The 17,065-nt window shown below is 36.2% G+C and overlaps 2 protein-coding genes across 2 annotated transcripts; both read right to left on the bottom strand.

Moving 5' to 3' along the window:
* Window positions 1-2,247: 2,247 nt before the first annotated feature.
* On the bottom strand, window positions 2,248-9,699 carry cyp4v2a (cytochrome P450, family 4, subfamily V, member 2a). Its single transcript, XM_016570455.1, has 11 exons — window positions 9,449-9,699; window positions 8,486-8,598; window positions 7,686-7,771; window positions 7,054-7,244; window positions 6,676-6,745; window positions 5,341-5,467; window positions 5,085-5,258; window positions 4,561-4,663; window positions 4,287-4,421; window positions 2,761-2,940; window positions 2,248-2,653 (listed from the first exon to the last, which is right to left on the bottom strand). The coding sequence occupies exons 1-11, from the start codon at window positions 9,639-9,641 to the stop codon at window positions 2,490-2,492; spliced, it is 1,536 nt and encodes a 511-aa protein (XP_016425941.1). The 5' UTR covers window positions 9,642-9,699; the 3' UTR covers window positions 2,248-2,489.
* A 2,458-nt stretch (window positions 9,700-12,157) lies between these two features.
* Window positions 12,158-16,842, bottom strand: LOC107754132 (toll-like receptor 3). Its single transcript, XM_016570454.1, has 5 exons — window positions 16,731-16,842; window positions 16,029-16,507; window positions 15,377-15,571; window positions 12,974-14,823; window positions 12,158-12,729 (listed from the first exon to the last, which is right to left on the bottom strand). The coding sequence occupies exons 2-5, from the start codon at window positions 16,467-16,469 to the stop codon at window positions 12,501-12,503; spliced, it is 2,715 nt and encodes a 904-aa protein (XP_016425940.1). The 5' UTR covers window positions 16,470-16,507; window positions 16,731-16,842; the 3' UTR covers window positions 12,158-12,500.
* Between the last annotated feature and the right edge of the window lie 223 nt (window positions 16,843-17,065).

Raw genomic sequence — 17,065 nt, 5'->3', positions numbered from 1 at the left:
TGCTGTTCTTCAAGCACCTAGATCTCTAAGATCCCCGAATGTCCCTCGTACTCATTTAAAGTTAAAAGGGGATCAGGCCTTTGCTGTTGCGGGGCCGAAGCTCTGGAATAGTCTTCCTCAGGAACTTAGAGAAGTCTCATCTTTGAATGTTTTTAAAGTTGAAGTCAAAAACTACTTCTTGTCTTTAACCTTTGAGAGGGTGGGCTAGTCTTTGTTGTTAGTAGGATCTGTGTTGTTTTAAGTCGTGTGTTTTAATGAAGTGTTTTTTTTGTTTTTTTGATTGTACAGCACTTTGGTCTGCAGGTGCAGTTGTAAAGTGCTCTATAAATAAATAAAGTGAATAATAAAATGCTTAAAATACATTTATTTTCCATTTTCTCTTCACACTAGGTCTTAGTGCATGGGGTTTTCAAAGTGACGTCTCTAAAGCATGTCAGTGCTAAGGGGCCCATGGCACATCTCTCTTTCTATGTGTGTGTGTGTGTGTGTGTTAACGGGAAGTAATAAAAAATATGAAATGCAAATCACTACTCATCACTTTTAACAAATGTTGTATGGCAATATTTTCTGCCTAGGATTTATTATGAAAATTGCTATACAAATATCTGAATTGAAATGTTTATCTTGAGAATGTTTCTCTATACTTTATTAATAATAATAATAATAATCAAATAATCAATCAATCAATAAATAAATATTCTGGGTAACAGTTTATTTCAAGGACCAATTCTCACTATTAACTAGCATGCATATTAATATCATATTGGCTGTTTATTGGTACTTATAAAGCACATTAATGACTTATTCTGCATGATCATATGTTACATCTCTTATCTAAACTTAACAACTACCTTACTAACTATTAATAAGCAGTACATTAGGAGTTTATTGCGGCAAATGTCTTAGTTAATAGTGTGGTCTTAAAAATTGGTCATTTACTCACCACATGTAGCACCAAAAAAAAAAAAAACTCAAAAGTAGTTCATATGATGTCATTCGATTGCTTTGTGTGAATAACAGACTGAAAGAACTTTGAATTTGTTTACATAAGCACAGATCAATGACAACGAAATTTCGGAACTAGTTAGGAAAGGGAAAAAAAAATATTTGAACTTCTTTTTAATGGCCATCAATTCTAGAAAGATGCTCTTAATGTAATAGTTAAGGAATCTACCAACAGAGGCCATGCTAAACAACAAAAACTTAGGCAATACACTGTATGTGGAATTAAACAGATTTTTGCTGTCCACTGCTATTACTGGTGTCTTTACCTCATTTGAGTGTATTTTTTTTTAACACTGAATAATTATTAATTAACTGAAGACAGCACCAGGGGTCATTAATTCTCAGACTCTTGTCTCTCCCTCTTGAGTCTTATCAAGCCATGAATATTTTTCAACACTTTTTCTTTTTCAAGTAATTATGTCTCTATCATTTATGCTGATGTTGTCCCATAATTGCAGATGTTTTCATGCTGACTTTGCTGACCTAATGAGGTATGAGCATTCATGTACATGTGCAATCCAATATTCTTCATGCTTATGGCGTATGTGCTCTATGGTGCATGTTTGAATAATTATTTGCGTGTTGATGATCCTCACAGCTAGAATGCAAAATTAAAAACCAACCAAATTTAATGCAAGACCTCAAAACTGAGAATGAAACCAACACTAAAGATGCTTTAATAGTATTTAATTGTATTTTTAACAATCAGTAAAAATCATGTTTCTCAAAATATTAGTTTTAAAATTAATATTAGCATCTTTAGATTTAAATGTGTAAAACAACAAAGTAGAAAGAAAAAAATTAGCATGTCTGAGACAAATTATCTGTTAACATTTAATGCCACATAAACCAGAGTTCATTTAATTATAGATAATTTAAGTATAGAGTTTTAGTCATGGTCATTCTGGAAGAAATTAAATGAAATTTTCTTAGATTAAATTGTATAGTATATTTTTAAAAGCCCTTAATCATTTTGCAGTACTTTCAGGTATAGAACAGTTGCACTTCTGTGTAATTGTGTAACTGTCAAAACAATCTCTTGACAATTATTTGAACAAGATTGCATAATCTTAACCTAATTTTTAAAATAACTTGAATGTGCAAGACTTTCAGGGTCACTGACTTCCAGTTATTGTACCTATACATAAGAAGTCTGTTATGCTGTTTTATATTGCAAACTGGTATTTGTTATCATTTTGTTTCAATTTATCACAATCATAAACACACTTTTTTTAGTTCAAATAGTTTTACTGTTTACTGCACTTTGCTATTCTCCTAGTTATTCACATTTAGCGTCCAATGAATCAGAAATCTTGCACATTCAAAGAAAATAGCTTGAGGTGGATATCATACAAAAATGTAGATTGTAGAACAATCATGGTTAGGGGTTCAGGTGTTGGGCTTTATGTTACATTAAGGTTTGTGTCATTCACTACACAATATTGCCATCATGAATTAATTCTTATGTTGACTATGTGTGTGTGCTAGTGCTTTCTGCGCTCCAACGTAATCCAGATGCCTTGCTCTGGTCGCAGTACCAGTTCGCCCAGTGGCCGGAGTTCCTCCCTCTTCTGACATGCCACTATGTTAAAGTAGCGCAGAATAGAAGCCAGAATAACCTTTTCCTCCATTATAGCAAAACGCTGACCTGAATACACAAACATAAAACTGTCAGCTATTATTAAAAAAAGCCTCTGGAAAAGTATAGAATGACACATTATTTCCATGTATACTGTTTATGCTTGTAGGTCTCACCAATGCAGTTGCGAAGGCCAGCAGAGAATGGAATGAAGGCATAAGGATGTCGACCGACGCAGTTCTCTGGCAGGAAACGCTCAGGACGGAACTCTTCAGGGTCAGGGAAGAAGCGAGGGTCACGGTGAAGGGCATAGGTTATGACGATGACATTTGCTCCTTTAGGAACTTTATAGCCATCTATAGAAGACACACACAAGTATCATGTCAAATGATCAGTGGTGTAATGTAACGAAGTAATAATACTTCGTTACAGTACTTAAGTATTTTTGGAAGTATCTGTACTTTACATGAGTTTTAATATTTCAGCCAACTTTTACTTTTACTCCTCTACATTTCCTAATTAAAATGTATACTTTTACTCCGATACATTTCCCCGAAGCATACTTACTACAAATTAGTCAGAAGAACACGGACTGCAGGAAAGCAAGTTTGACGAATCAGTGGTCTGGCGTTTGCAAGTTAGACTCCTAAAAAACACCTTTGCTCATGTGCAAACAAGTGCGCGCACAACCGCGGATGATTCATTTCCCACTCAAGTCGAGTCTGGGGTGTGCGATATACAGTGTATCTGCGATAATATGGCAAGTGTTGTTGTAATCATGTGCAATCTGACATTATCAAGTAGGCTATATCACCAGATCACACACAGAGTGCACGCACGTTGATTTATTAGTCTATTAAAAAACTTAAAACTCCAGGCATTCTAAATTGTAGACGGCAAAAATGCTTCTGTATGCTTTTTTTATTTATATAATTTAATAGTTACTTTAATCTACATCACACAAAGAGTCCCGTTTTTCTGTAGATATCAGCATGATAACACATTTAATAATCGTTTTATACCAGTTCAGTAAAGCAATAAGTGACTTACATTTTAGACATAATATTGCTCGTTTCTGCTCAATTTTGCCAACGAAAATAGTTCCAAACAAAGATGACAGCACTGTTTTGCGTCTCTGAGCAATGGACGGTGTTTACTTATTGAATGAATCAGCTTTTTGAACGAATCGGTTGGTAAAAATGATTAAGTGATTCACTCATTAACAAAGGCTGCGTCCGAAAGCTCTAAAATTCCAAGGCAGGAAGGCATCAAGGCATGTCCAAATCCAAATCCTGCTTTACTTCCCGTCTCCGGAGGTACCTTCTTCTGATCCAATTTTGAAGGCAGCATAGATGTATCGGTGTGTGTGTGTTCACTGCTGTGTGTGTGCACTTTGGATGGGATAAATGCAGAGCACTAATTCCGAGTATGGGTCACCATACTTGGCCACATGTCACTTCACTTCACTTCACTTATTAAGAGAATAATTTATTAAATAATTAAATTTCTCTTGTTGCAGTTCACAGAAGAAAAAAGGTCATACTGGTTCGGACCTCTTTGTTTGTGAACTATTGCTGTAACTGATGAACATAAAGTGGATGAAAAAAAAAACTAAACTGTGTAAATTAACAAAATACCACATTATTCAATGCATGCATGACCCAAGGAATGAATGAATATGTGACAAGTATAAGGAACTCACTGATCTGTGTATCCTCACAGATGGTTCGGGCAAAAAACGGAACAGAAGGAAAGAGACGCAGAGACTCCTTTATCACACACTCCAAATAACGCAGTTTCTTTAGATCCTCTGTGTTAATTGGCCTCTCCGACTCGCCTGACACACACAAACACATTGCAAAATTATTAAAATGAGTTCCAAACAGTTTCAGGCTCTTCAACAAAGTAATGATTTAAACACCTATTCTTGGTGTTTAACTGAATAATATGAACCACAACAAGTGGGCTTAACGCACCAAAAACCTCAAATAGTTCTTGTTGTGCCTTCCTTTGGACTTCAGGATGGGAGCCTAACAAGTGTATGGCCCAGTTCATGGCAGCCGCTGTTGTGTCATGACCCTGCAAAATGTAGCAAAAAATGCTTTTTAACATAAAGTTTACCTCACCAAGTTACCTTGGTTTCAAAACATTTTAAAATGTCAGTGATTTGGTAAACCCATGAACAAGTGTCTAACGGATTTAACTCATCTTGGATCAGTTTTATAATTTAAGTTCTTTTTTTAATTAAATTAATTTTAATACAGTAATACAGAAAAGGAGGATGATAATGACCTAGTTTGCCAAGCCTTGCTTAATAAACACACAAAACAAGCACTATACATTAATAAAAGAACAAAATGTTACAAGATCTTCATATTTAATGGTATTTATTTATTTTTTCAGAGTTATCATAGCATTGTTTAACCCGCAAGTGCCACTAGCCTATGTTGTTTTGAGCAATGAATCATTTTGTTCCTCTCATCATTTTAACAGTTCCTACCTCAAACATAAAGGTGTCCACTTCCTCCTGGATATCTTTGTGAGTTAACTTTTTCCCATCCTCATCTGTTGTTTTTAACAGCATGTTCAAGAAAGCCCGTCTTTTCCTCATCCCCTGATCTGATTCACTGTCAGACTCAATGTAGGTAATGTACTCTGCCCTCTCGTTAATCACCTACATGACAGAAAGACACACAGGTGATCAGAATGCAGCCTTGACCAGACTGAATGTGGCCGGATATTACATAAACACTCACACTCTCTGTGAAGGAGTGAAGGACTTTCAGACTACGGTTGTGTTCTCTGCCTTCACCAAAATAGTTATACACAAAATCAGGCCAGTACCAGGGCATCCTCTGGCGCCTGGTGATGATGTCACTCATTCTGTACCGATCAGAATAATAGAAATTGCAAGTATTAGTAAATATCATATTCATTCATTGGTAACACTTTATAATAACGTTCATTAATGAATCATTAACAAACATTATGTAATGCTTAACAGAGCATTAGTTAATACATATTCAGAGAGCTTTGCTAATGTACTAATGTATAGATCATTATTTCATGTAAACTGAAATGCTTTCAAGTGTCATTAAACTTTTAATTCATGTGATCATGCACTTTTTAAAAAAATCATCAAATGATTTTGACAGATGGTTTACAATTATTAAAAGCTTCTTAATGTACTTTTGAATGCTAACAAATGTCATTAAACCTCAGTTCACATATTACATAATGCTCTTTTTTACATTTACAAATGTTGTGAAAATATAGCTTAATTCGTAATTTTAAGCACTTCACAAACTATTCGTGTTAACATATTATTCATTAACTCATAATCACAGTCTGTAAATGTCATTCATTTGTTGCGTAGACTATTTTCTACTACTTCATTTGTTGCGACTACTATTTTCACATCTTAACAGGAGGGGGGAAAAAAACAAGAAAATACTTAATTTATCATTTATCAAGATAATGTAATATAAACAGACTGAACCGTGTTCCCTCATAGTAATCAAATTGACCACTGTACACTGTTGACCCCTAAACCATCTATGTAGAACTGGAATAGTAGAATGTCTAAAGTGGACTATCGAAATAAAGTGTAACCTTATTTTGAAGTATTTTGAAACTTTCAGAACACTAAATATAACCATGACTCTAGACCAGGGGTAGGCAAGTTCGGTCCTAGAGAGCCGCAGTCCTGCAGAGTTCAGCTCCAACCCTGAAAACAAAACTCACCTGCCTATAGCCTTAGTAATCCTGAAGACATTGATTAGCTTGTTCAGGTGTGTCTGATTAGGGTTGGAGCTGAACTCTGAAGGACTGCGGCTCTCTAGAACCGAACTTGCCTACCCCTGCTCTAGACTGTTTCATAAACACACAAAGTCACCCATTGCATGGCCTTTGGAATAAAGCATGACCAAGGAATAAAAGCGAACTCACCAAGCCAGTTAAACACACACAGTTATTTGCAGTTTCAAACCAGTATTGATTTGTACTCGGATGCACAACCTTAAATCTGTCTAGCATCCACCCTAAAAATGTTCCTTCTATATTAACATTTAATAAATGTAAAAATCACTTACCTGTACACACTGCGCACATACTCAGAGTCATGGTTGCTCTGTGCATAGATCTTCTTTCCCATGGCAGTCTCTGAAATGTAACAATTCTGTTTTGAATTCTGATACTTGTCCACATCCTCAAACAAACTTGCATTGTCACCCTCACTAAAAACCAAAACCACCATAAACACACAAACAAAAGATATATACATAGACCATAGTCAGGTTAGACGCCATTTATGCCGATGAAAACGAGGCTGTGAGGAATACATTTAGTCTTTACAATGCCATGTGCTGTATAATAGTCCAAAATCACATACGTTTGTCTTGTTAAAGGTAAACGTTAAGGTACTATCAGTACGTTTAAGGATGTTAAAATGTACAGAAAACTACACAAACCACAGATGATATCTAGGGCACAGAGAGTGATGTAGTTAAAGCAGTTGAAAGAGCCTTTTCCAGCGTGTTTCGCAAGTTTCTCTATGAGCACCTCTGCCTGTTCATTCATCACCTCCAGGAACTCAGTTAGTATAGAGAAATGAAATGTTGGGGTCAACATCTTACGTCTGCGTCTCCACTTATCCCCGGTACTAACAAAAGGAAATACAGAAGGGAATTTAAGACATGTGTCTTAGTTATTTGCAAAGGGATGCTTATTTGTCTGCTCTTTATTATCGAACTAAATAGAATCAGTTTTGAACTGTCTCAAGCTCAATCACAATTCTACTGTCTTCAGTTTAACTGCTAATCACGGAATTGAACTTGATTTATAAATGATGAACTTTACACAGTTATTGAACTGAACCCAATCAACCCTGAACTGACTGGAGCTGAATAATGAGACTATTGTTTTTTTTTTTAGAGCTGCTTTACAGAAGAATATGGATTAGACTTATATTGATGAAGTTGGCATCACTGGTTCTGATCTGATACTAACTGACCCTGTTTAATACTGTGAAGTTGCTTTGAAATGTTCCCTACAACTTGACATTATTTAAAATGAGCCTTTATTAAGTTGGTAAACAGTTTACCTTGTGAGTAGTCCTGTTCCCAGCCAGGGGTGCAGAAATTTGTATGCGTAAGCCTTGTCCATGTGAACAGGGTTATTCAGCACTGTCTGTATAAGTGGTAGGATTTGCCAAGAGTGACAAATAAAACATAAAATTGAGGACTTGTAAAATCGTCTTTGTTACCACTAGGGTTGATGATATATTAAGTATTATAATAAGTATTCATATGCTTGCAATGTAAAAATGTGAAGTACAATTTTGTTAGGAATATAGAAATAAGCAACATTGTGTCGAATATTGCAACTCTAGTTTCACAATCCTTTCTTGTCTCGCAGGTGTGAGACTGCTAAAACAGATGTTTAACTAAATTTTTATTGTATTTTATTCCTTACATTAAACATTTTGAATCAACTTGGCAACAATGGCTGCTGAACTGAAATAATGGTTCCTCTGATCCAGAACTTTACTATCACCACCAAAACTAGTCTTTAATCTGCTTAAACCTTTTCCTTATCCTGTTGTTGAGCTTAATTTACACTTCGCAGCGTTGGACTTTAACATACTGAATGGTCTCTTTGAATATTCTTCTAATCTTTAACGTCTTATGTATTTCTTTGTACATAGATATCATACATATAGTATCTTTTTCTTTTATCTAATGCACAGTCATCAACTTTTGTGGTGCCACTAAAAAGAGTTCACTCACTAAGGTTATCTTGATCTTCAAACATCCGCTCATATTGTGTAATATACTGTCACTATAGGCCAGAGACCCTGATCATAACAAGTGAGTGTGCGCGTCACATGCAAGTGGACAATACCTCGATAGTCTCAGCATGGTATAAGATGAGAAATGGGACAGGACCAATCCATAATTTAAACAGAGGATAATCCCAGAATTCTTTTGTGTAGCCAACCACCTGACAAAAGAATTCTGAAAGACAGTTTTCAACTTTTATACTTCAATGCATTTGAAGGGTTACTTAATTCCAGTGCACATGGAGTTGTTCACAGTAACATGAACTTTCTATGTTAAAATTTATAGAGACAGGGAATAGTTGTCACATAAGAAACTATACGTTTTGTTGTTGTTTTAATTTTAAAAATAGAATAATTTAGAATATATTTTTATACACTTTTTGATGGTCTCTTTTGAACATTGAGTTGACAATAAGTTGCCCTTATGTGTCAACTACCTCTCATTAAAGAATTAGTAGACTGTCTGAATAATATCTGCTAACTCTATTGTGATGGTCTTTGCAAGTACATTTCAATTTATTCTAACCCTAACCCTACCAGTCTACTAATACTCACTTTAATGAGAGTTAGTAGATATGTGGGTGGAACGTTACAACAGAATGTGTCAAAGGGACCATCAAAATAAAGTGAAATTGAATTTTTAAAATAGAAATAAAAAAAATATATAGAATACTTTAGAATATAACATTAAAAATAAAAAATAGAATACTTGGCTATGTAGTCTTTCAATTATCATAAAGGGGTTGTCATAAACTGCGTTAAATGCATTGATTTATTGAACTATTAGAAATAGTCTATTCTTTAAAAGAATCATAGCATGTAAAAGTGCGCATTTTTATTGCATTAATTTTTTTCTCATATAGCCTATTATTCGTTTTATTTTTGTCATTCTCTTAATAATTTATTTTGAAATATTATCATGTATAAATTATATGTGTATTTTATATTTATTGACGAGATTAGACCAGACAAAACATCGTACAGATGCTAGGAAGAAAAATGGACCGATATATTGCTCTTCTCACCTCCCGCGTTCGATTTAAACTGCAGCGCGTCCCCGATGAACGGATATGTGTTTCCAATGCCCGGGACTGGCTTCAGTTCTTTCCAGTTGTGCAGGTAGTTTTTCAGCAGCTGGTAGGTGATATATGTCAAAAGAATAACGCAAACCGTCGCGGCTACGAACCCAAAAGTATACACACCGACGAGCGGGAACATCGTGCCACTGAGAGGCACGGCGATGCGTGTGTGTCTCTATGAGCTTCCCAGTGTTTCATAATGAATTTGCTACTGGACTTTGGATCATCCTGACAAGTAGCCAAACGCAAGTTCCACAAGCACTGCTACAAACAAATGAATTTACTAAAGAACTGCAGAACCTCTGAAATGGGAAAATTTGGTTGCTGTGTTTATGTTGGAAGTTTATCAGAGACATACGGGCACTTAACAAATTAGGCCTATAGTTTTTCATCGGAACAGTCAGTGAAAAGCCATTTTACAGGATCCAGTGTTCATGCATGCCACAATATAATCAGGGTCATCCCAAGCTGGCGCGGGGCCCAGTGAGAGGTAGGGAGCGGGCCCCCCGTCAGTCCGTTTGCACCAGTTGCCCAGCACTAGGACAGCCCTGGTTCTTTCTGTTTTTTGAATAATATATATTTTAAAAGCAATCAAAGTGAAAATAAAAGTCCTAATAATTATTAATCACAAAATATCAGCTCGCGTGTATAGCCTAATATTGCTTAATTGGCGCACGTGGCATATGTGCGTGCATGCGTGCTTTTTCTCAGGATCGTCATTGGACGGTACAAAGTAAAGGTAGTCTATACTTCATGATAGTTTGCATAATGTTTACATAATCATGAAAGAATGGTGTTCAGTCGGCAGAGATGGGCAGTATTTTATTTAAATGCATTTGAAATACCTATTTAATTACTAAATACGTATTTTGTCATTTGTATTTTGCTGGACAAAAAAATCAAAAGTAATGTGTAGTTAAATACTTTGAGAGACAGTATTTTGTATTTGAAATACTCAAAATACATCATCAAGTAGTTCATTTTACTCTCAGATAATACAATATCTTTCTGCACAAAAAACAACACTATTTATGTTGTACTGCACGTTTCCTCAGCCTTGCCAAAAGAAATGTGTTTCCAGGTTACAGCGATTGGAGCTGCTGCTGCAGTTATTCAGCTCCACGGGAGAGGGAGGTATTGAGCGCTGTAAAGTAGTCGGACAGAACATGTTAAAGGTCATCATGTTTTTATTAGTGCGTTTTACTTAGGTTAACGTAGATACTGTACTGATACATAATGCACTCACACAATATGTTTTTTTTTTAAATTATAAATGGTAAAATAACTAATTTTCAAACTGATCAGATAATTTAAATAAAGCTGGCGCGTACACCAAACTAGTTAAAATATGTTTCATATTATTATATTTTTATATTATATCCTGTAACAGTAATATTGTTTGCACTTACCTCTTCTGTTAGACTTAAAGTTGAGCGTGTTGCCTAGGAACGGGTAAATTGGACTAATCTCAGGGACAGGTTTCAGTTCTCTGAGAGAGTGTGTCTGAACCCCGAACATTATCAGGAAGGCTATTCCAATGTAATCTTTAAGCAACTGATATGTTATGAAAGTCAGCACAAGTAGAAGTGAGACAAAAACCACCGATCCGTTCAACAGTTCACCAACTAGCATTTTTTACGTTTTGTTAGATCTGTAGTAGGTTGTAGAGTAACTCCTCGCCTGTTAAATGGGAACTTGAAAATGTGTGATACCCCCTTAAGCCACGGGATGAGTTTAGATTTTCAAATACACACCATGACTTTTGTTTGTTGTTTATTCTGCACAAGCAGAATAAAAGCAGAAAAACCAATTTGATCACAATTTTCATTTAATGTTTCATGAAAAAGAATAAATCATAAAGACTTCTTGTAGAGCTGATATTTTAGATATGCTTTTTTATTTTATTTTTATACATTATATGGGAGGCCAAGACTAGTTATCACATGGGAAAGTCGTCACATATGGCAATATCTCCATATGTTCATTAGACTTTCAAAAAGAAAAAAAAAACGATGCTAAGAAATATTCAGTGGCGTAAAAGGTGTCAACTTGCCCCGGTCTCCCCTATACAGTACCAAAAAAAAAGAAAAAAAAAAGGAAAAAGCTAATTAGATCAGTTTTCATCTTGTTAAAGAAATGACCACTGGATGGCTGCATTGTACAAAATATTTCAATTGGTTAAATACTCAAACAAAAGACATTTACACCACACTCTAAAGAGAAAGGAAAAAATGAAATCGCATCACATGACCCCTTTAACACAGACTTTAGAAAACAGACCAAGTGCAACATAAGTTTGTACTAAGTAGTATAAAAATAATTAGTACCTAAGAGAAAATACCAAAGCTTCTTACCCACACTGCTCCACTTAATTTATACTGCTCCACTGTATTTTGTTTGACTAAAACTTAAAAATGGAGGGGGAAATTAATACATTTGTTTTTTTTAAATATTGATATTTATGTAATTTAATGGATTACATTTTTAAAAGTGATTCCTAAATACATATTTTACCTTTTATATTTGACCCTGATGGCAGTGGCCAGCTAAAGGTCAGAATAAATGAAACTGTTATGGTCACAAATGTGAGTTTCTCTGAAGGGATCTCTTTGAGCATAAAAACAAACAAACAAACAAAAACCCTAGTACCTTACACAGCGTGGGCTCTATTGTGTCTACACAATTATCTAGTTTGGAGTTGCAATGGTATTATTCTATTGTGATTACTAAAGAGGATAAAAAGGTATAGTGAAACTTTTCATGTGAGTGAATTTATCTGTTTGCTTAAAATAATTTGCCAGGTCACATTTAGCTTTTTCCTTAAAAGGCCATTGGATGTCATGTCTAGTAGGTGGTGTTTGCTTGGAAGCAGCACTCTATAATCTCACTTGCAAATTCTTTTGAAATGTAAATGTATGAAACTGAAAGAGATGAAACAGAGAATGCAAGTAAGGACCTAGCACAAATTAAACATGCTTTGCATATGAAAAAAAAAAATCTAGTTGACCCTGTTGGTAGAGGCTATTGCTGAGCGGAGTTTCTGATGGAAAGCTGGGATTCGTTCCCTGTGTAAAGGCCAGTTGAGAACACAGTGAGGTTTCAACATGCCACGACGAAGATGCAGAGAGCGGTTCAGACTGTAATCAGTTACATCTTGCAAAAAAATCAGAATCAGCGAGTCACGATTGTCCTCCATTACCTGGTGAAGTGCATGATGGGCTTTGAATCTGAAAGTAGGAGAAGGAGAAAGTGTAAATACTTCTTGAATTGGGTAAGCCACCTGTGCATTTCAGTAAATTCCAGAAAGGAAGCATGCGTTTGGTGAATATGTAAGGTGTGTCCTTTGAGGATCTGAATGTACCTTAAAGAATCGAAACTGCTCAGTGGTTTGCATTTAATTAATGGTCACTAAATATATTAGTAGTTAGCCTTTTTGAATCAGTTATAGATAATAAGGAAAATGTTACTTACTGCCTACACCAAGGATCCTTCAGAAGCATTTCTGTAATAACAAAAATGATTTTCCTGGATTGTCCCATGTTTTCAACAATGGTGTCAAGTTGAGAAAAGCCAGGTATTGCATCTCTGTCTTCAAGAAAAAAATTGAATTTTACATCCTCTAGGGGAAGCAAGCTTCGTTCCACCCATGGTCTGTCCTCAGCACTGTGGATGATATATGCATCATATGCATATCTACCCTCAGTAATGCTTTCGTCCTTCAATGACCCCAGCATACTGTTTACCATTATGCTCCAGAAGAACTGGATTCTCCATCCTTGGAAGTGTGCCAGGAAAGCTGTGAATAACAACATTAACACTGCTGTGCTACTTAAAATGTACAGTGCCTTAAAAGGTGTCATATCCTTGCAGGACAGTGGGTCAAAGTCCATAACAGAGCGGTTAAAGTAGGCATTTGGGGTGTTACAGATATAACTTTGAGGGAACCCAGGAACGCTGGCATTGGTGGAGTTAAGCCACTCAGAGAACCACAGGATGCTCTCGCAGGTGCAGTCAAAGGGGTTGTGGTCCATGTAGAGATCTGTCAGGTTGGAAAGTGGCACACCAAACGTGGCACGTTGAACAGATGTTATAAGGTTCTTTTGAAGATGCAAATACTTTAAAGACTGCAGGTCATCAAAAACAGAGGCATGCAGCTGATCCAAGAGATTACCACGGAGACTTAGCTCATGTAACTCAAAGAAGCTGCGCAAAGCATTAAGTGGAATCTCATCTAAACCATTGTAATCCAGATCCAGAACAGACAGTTTTGTGGCATCCTTGAGGAACAACACTGGACCACCAGGGTTGGCCGTCTTCCACAACCTAGCCAAGTTGTTGTGCTGCATTTTCAGCACTTTCAGATGGTACAATCCTTTCAGAAAGCCAGCATTTATGTTTGCAATATTGTTATTACTGAGATCTAGAATTGTGAGGTTGACAAGTGGCTTAAACGGAGATGGTTCCATATCTAGGGTCCCTTTTAGGGCACGGCCAAGCTTTAGAGTCCTTAATGTAGGGACATGGATGAATGACGTATTGGTAAGGGAAATACATTGCTGGTTTATTGACATGTCAATCTCTTTAATGTTAGAAAGGCCCTCTAACTCATCTCCTTTCAGCTGCTGATTAATGAAATTGTGACCAAGTAGGAGTGTAGTGAGGTTGCCCAAACTTGAAAAGGCCCCAGGCGCCAACTTGTTGATACCCATGGCAGTAAGATTAAGAGTCTGAAAGTGTGGAGATTCTTGCAAAGAAGCAAATGTTGTGTTTGTGACTGTCTTCAACCCTGTGATGCTCCAACTCAAATCCAGTGTCTTCAGCTGCAGAAGCCCAGAAAAGATATGCTCAGTTATCTCTCGGAATGCAGTATTTGCCATGCATAGATGCTCTAATTGGACTAAATGGAGGAAAGAGAAGTCTTCAATAACTGGTAAGGACGAAGTATGACTCTTAATCAGTGCTTTCTGCAGGTTAAGCTGTCTCAGGTTTCCCAATCCAAGAAAGGTGTCCTTAGTTAGGTGTTTAAGGGAGTTATGCTCCAGGGATAAACTTTCCAGTCTGGGAAACCACTGAAAGGTGCCATCAGCAATCTTTGTCATTTTGTTGCTGCTGAGGTCGAGCACTGTGATGTTAGTCTTGTCTAGGCCTTGGAAAGTTGTGTTTGAGAGGGTAACCTGTTGAGTGTTCTTCAGGGAAAGGTTTCGTAAAGCTGTGCCAGCAAGTTCTTCACAAAGACTGGTGGTAAACTGAAGGCTGATCTTGCTGTTGTCCAGCACTAAGTCAGAAAGTCTGGCAATAGTCTGGAAACAGCCATTCTCTACCTAGGTTAACAAAACAATTGAAAAAGAAGACAAAGGTTTGTTGGAGTGAGAACGACAGAGCTAAACCAGGTTTAAGAAACTACATAGTATAGCATTGAGTTGTTTCACATGCAAAGTTATATTTGAGCTACAAATGATTGTTTTTAGTTCAACTTAATTTTTTTAAAATGTATATAAACATACTAATTGACTGTCCCTTATTTAAAGGTTTAGTTCAAGTTGCATTTGTTTATTAATCTAATGCTACAAAAGCACTTGACAATACTACATTTCATTAGCATGATGTTTTCAGGTCATGTCAGTAATCAGAGTCAAAAGTTATTAAATATTATTTCACAAAGAAAACAACACAGCAAAGTCCAATTGTCTGAGCACTAAAAACAGAAATGTAGTCCTAACAGCTTTCCATGAAAGATAAGGATAGATGTGAGTAAACACACACTGTGGCAAACATGCATGGTAGTATCTGAAATTCTGAAAGGGTTTTATATATAGATACTCATGTGCTTTCAGTGAAAGTAACCTGACATGTGTCACATTCTGTTCCTCTTACCTTTTTAAGAGACAGAGATGAGAGTATCAGAACCCGAAATGCAGAGGAATTGCTGAGGAATGAGAAGTCGTTTTTTTGCAGTACAGAAATTTCATTTCCAGAGAGAACAAGGGTCATCAGGTTTGGCAGCTGAGGTTGTGTGCCCAGTTTAGCCGATTTAAGTGTGTTCCGAGATACATCCAACCACGTCAAACTCTACATAGGGAGGAAATGTTGATGACATGTATTATCTATAAGACCATAACATAATGGGAAAAAAAGTTTATTCTGGTTAGAGGCCACAGCACGAAATCACTTATTGGCTTATCACTGTTAGTTAAGAGTTTTACCAGTATGAAACATGGTTTAAATCTTTTTCTCTCATTGAACAGGCAACAAAGAAAGGGATAGAGCATGTTAATTGTGAACAAACCAATGAGGCTGCACATTATCATTCATATTCATGACAGTACTGATCTTGTCTCTTTGGTTTCACACACAATTAATCATAATAGCCTGTCCCTCTATGTAAATATTAGCGCTAGATGACACTGTAGCTAGGAGGCACCTAACTGAATTATACTTTAAACAACCACATAAAAAGCCACCTGAAACTTTTTATTGCATTTAATATTTGCATTTAATATTTACTAGAATGTCTTCATAAACATACCTTAAGAACAGAGAAGGGCTCCCCATTTAGCTTCAGCCTATTGTCAGACAGGTCAAATTGTGTTAAATGAAAACAGTTTTTCAGGTCTTTCTCGCTTATCAAATGCACTTCATTGTGTTGCATATTAAGACTTTGCAGGTGTGGCAGAGAAAGACATAGATCCTCTTCTATGACAGTTAAAGAGTTGTAGCTGGCATCTATATTCATCAGATTTGAGTACAAATGCAGAGAAGACAGAGTTTTTAGTCTATTGTGAGACACATCCAATGTGGTGATATTTTTGGGTAAGTCCGCTGGGACTGCATCCAGATTCATATGACTACAGTCTACTTTGGTATTCCCAATTGTACATTTTGACTTGTGTGGGTATGCAGTGCCTGCACAGTGGCCATGGAAACACATGCAGAACAAGGGCAACAATATGAGTTTCATCAGTTCCATATATTTTCCTGCCTTCCTATTTTTTTCCTCAAGTCAAGCTGTAATGAACATAACAGTATTATTGATAACAGTATTTCATTCACAGTATGAAAGGTTATACACAAGTTTATACACAGTACAAAATCATTTCTGTTAGTCAAAATAAGTGATATTTTGCTACTGAAAAGTCATTCAACTGCATAATACTTTTTAACAAATGCATTATACACGATATTAATCTGTTGCAAAGTTTTAATGCATGTGTGATCATCATGGACTTACATGAATTGTGACGATCTAATTTCCCTCGTTCAGCTCAAATATCAGCATGGTTAAAGTGTTTCAAGTGTGAAGCAACTCAAGACAGTCCTCTTGTATATCCATATAATCTTTGCATGGGGGAAAATAACCTTCAATAAGGAACAATTCCTCTTTCTTAAGAAGTGAAACAAACGAAGAGGCGGATCCTCTCCCGCAGACGTGTCCTAGATATCAAATTTCGTCACTCAAATTCAACACAGAGCTCAAGTGATTAGGCTACTTATATTTGATTACACGTTCCTCTCATTATTTGAATGCACATTCGATCGGATTTCAAAATTCTTCATGACAATTGC

The sequence above is a fragment of the Sinocyclocheilus rhinocerous genome, unplaced genomic scaffold, assembly GCF_001515625.1.
Source record: "Sinocyclocheilus rhinocerous isolate Xijiao unplaced genomic scaffold, SAMN03320098_v1.1 scaffold681, whole genome shotgun sequence".
In the NCBI taxonomy this organism is placed as follows: Eukaryota; Metazoa; Chordata; class Actinopteri; order Cypriniformes; family Cyprinidae; genus Sinocyclocheilus; species Sinocyclocheilus rhinocerous.
The sequence above is the reverse complement of the archived record's forward strand: the minus strand, read 5'-3'. Positions and strand labels throughout refer to the sequence as shown.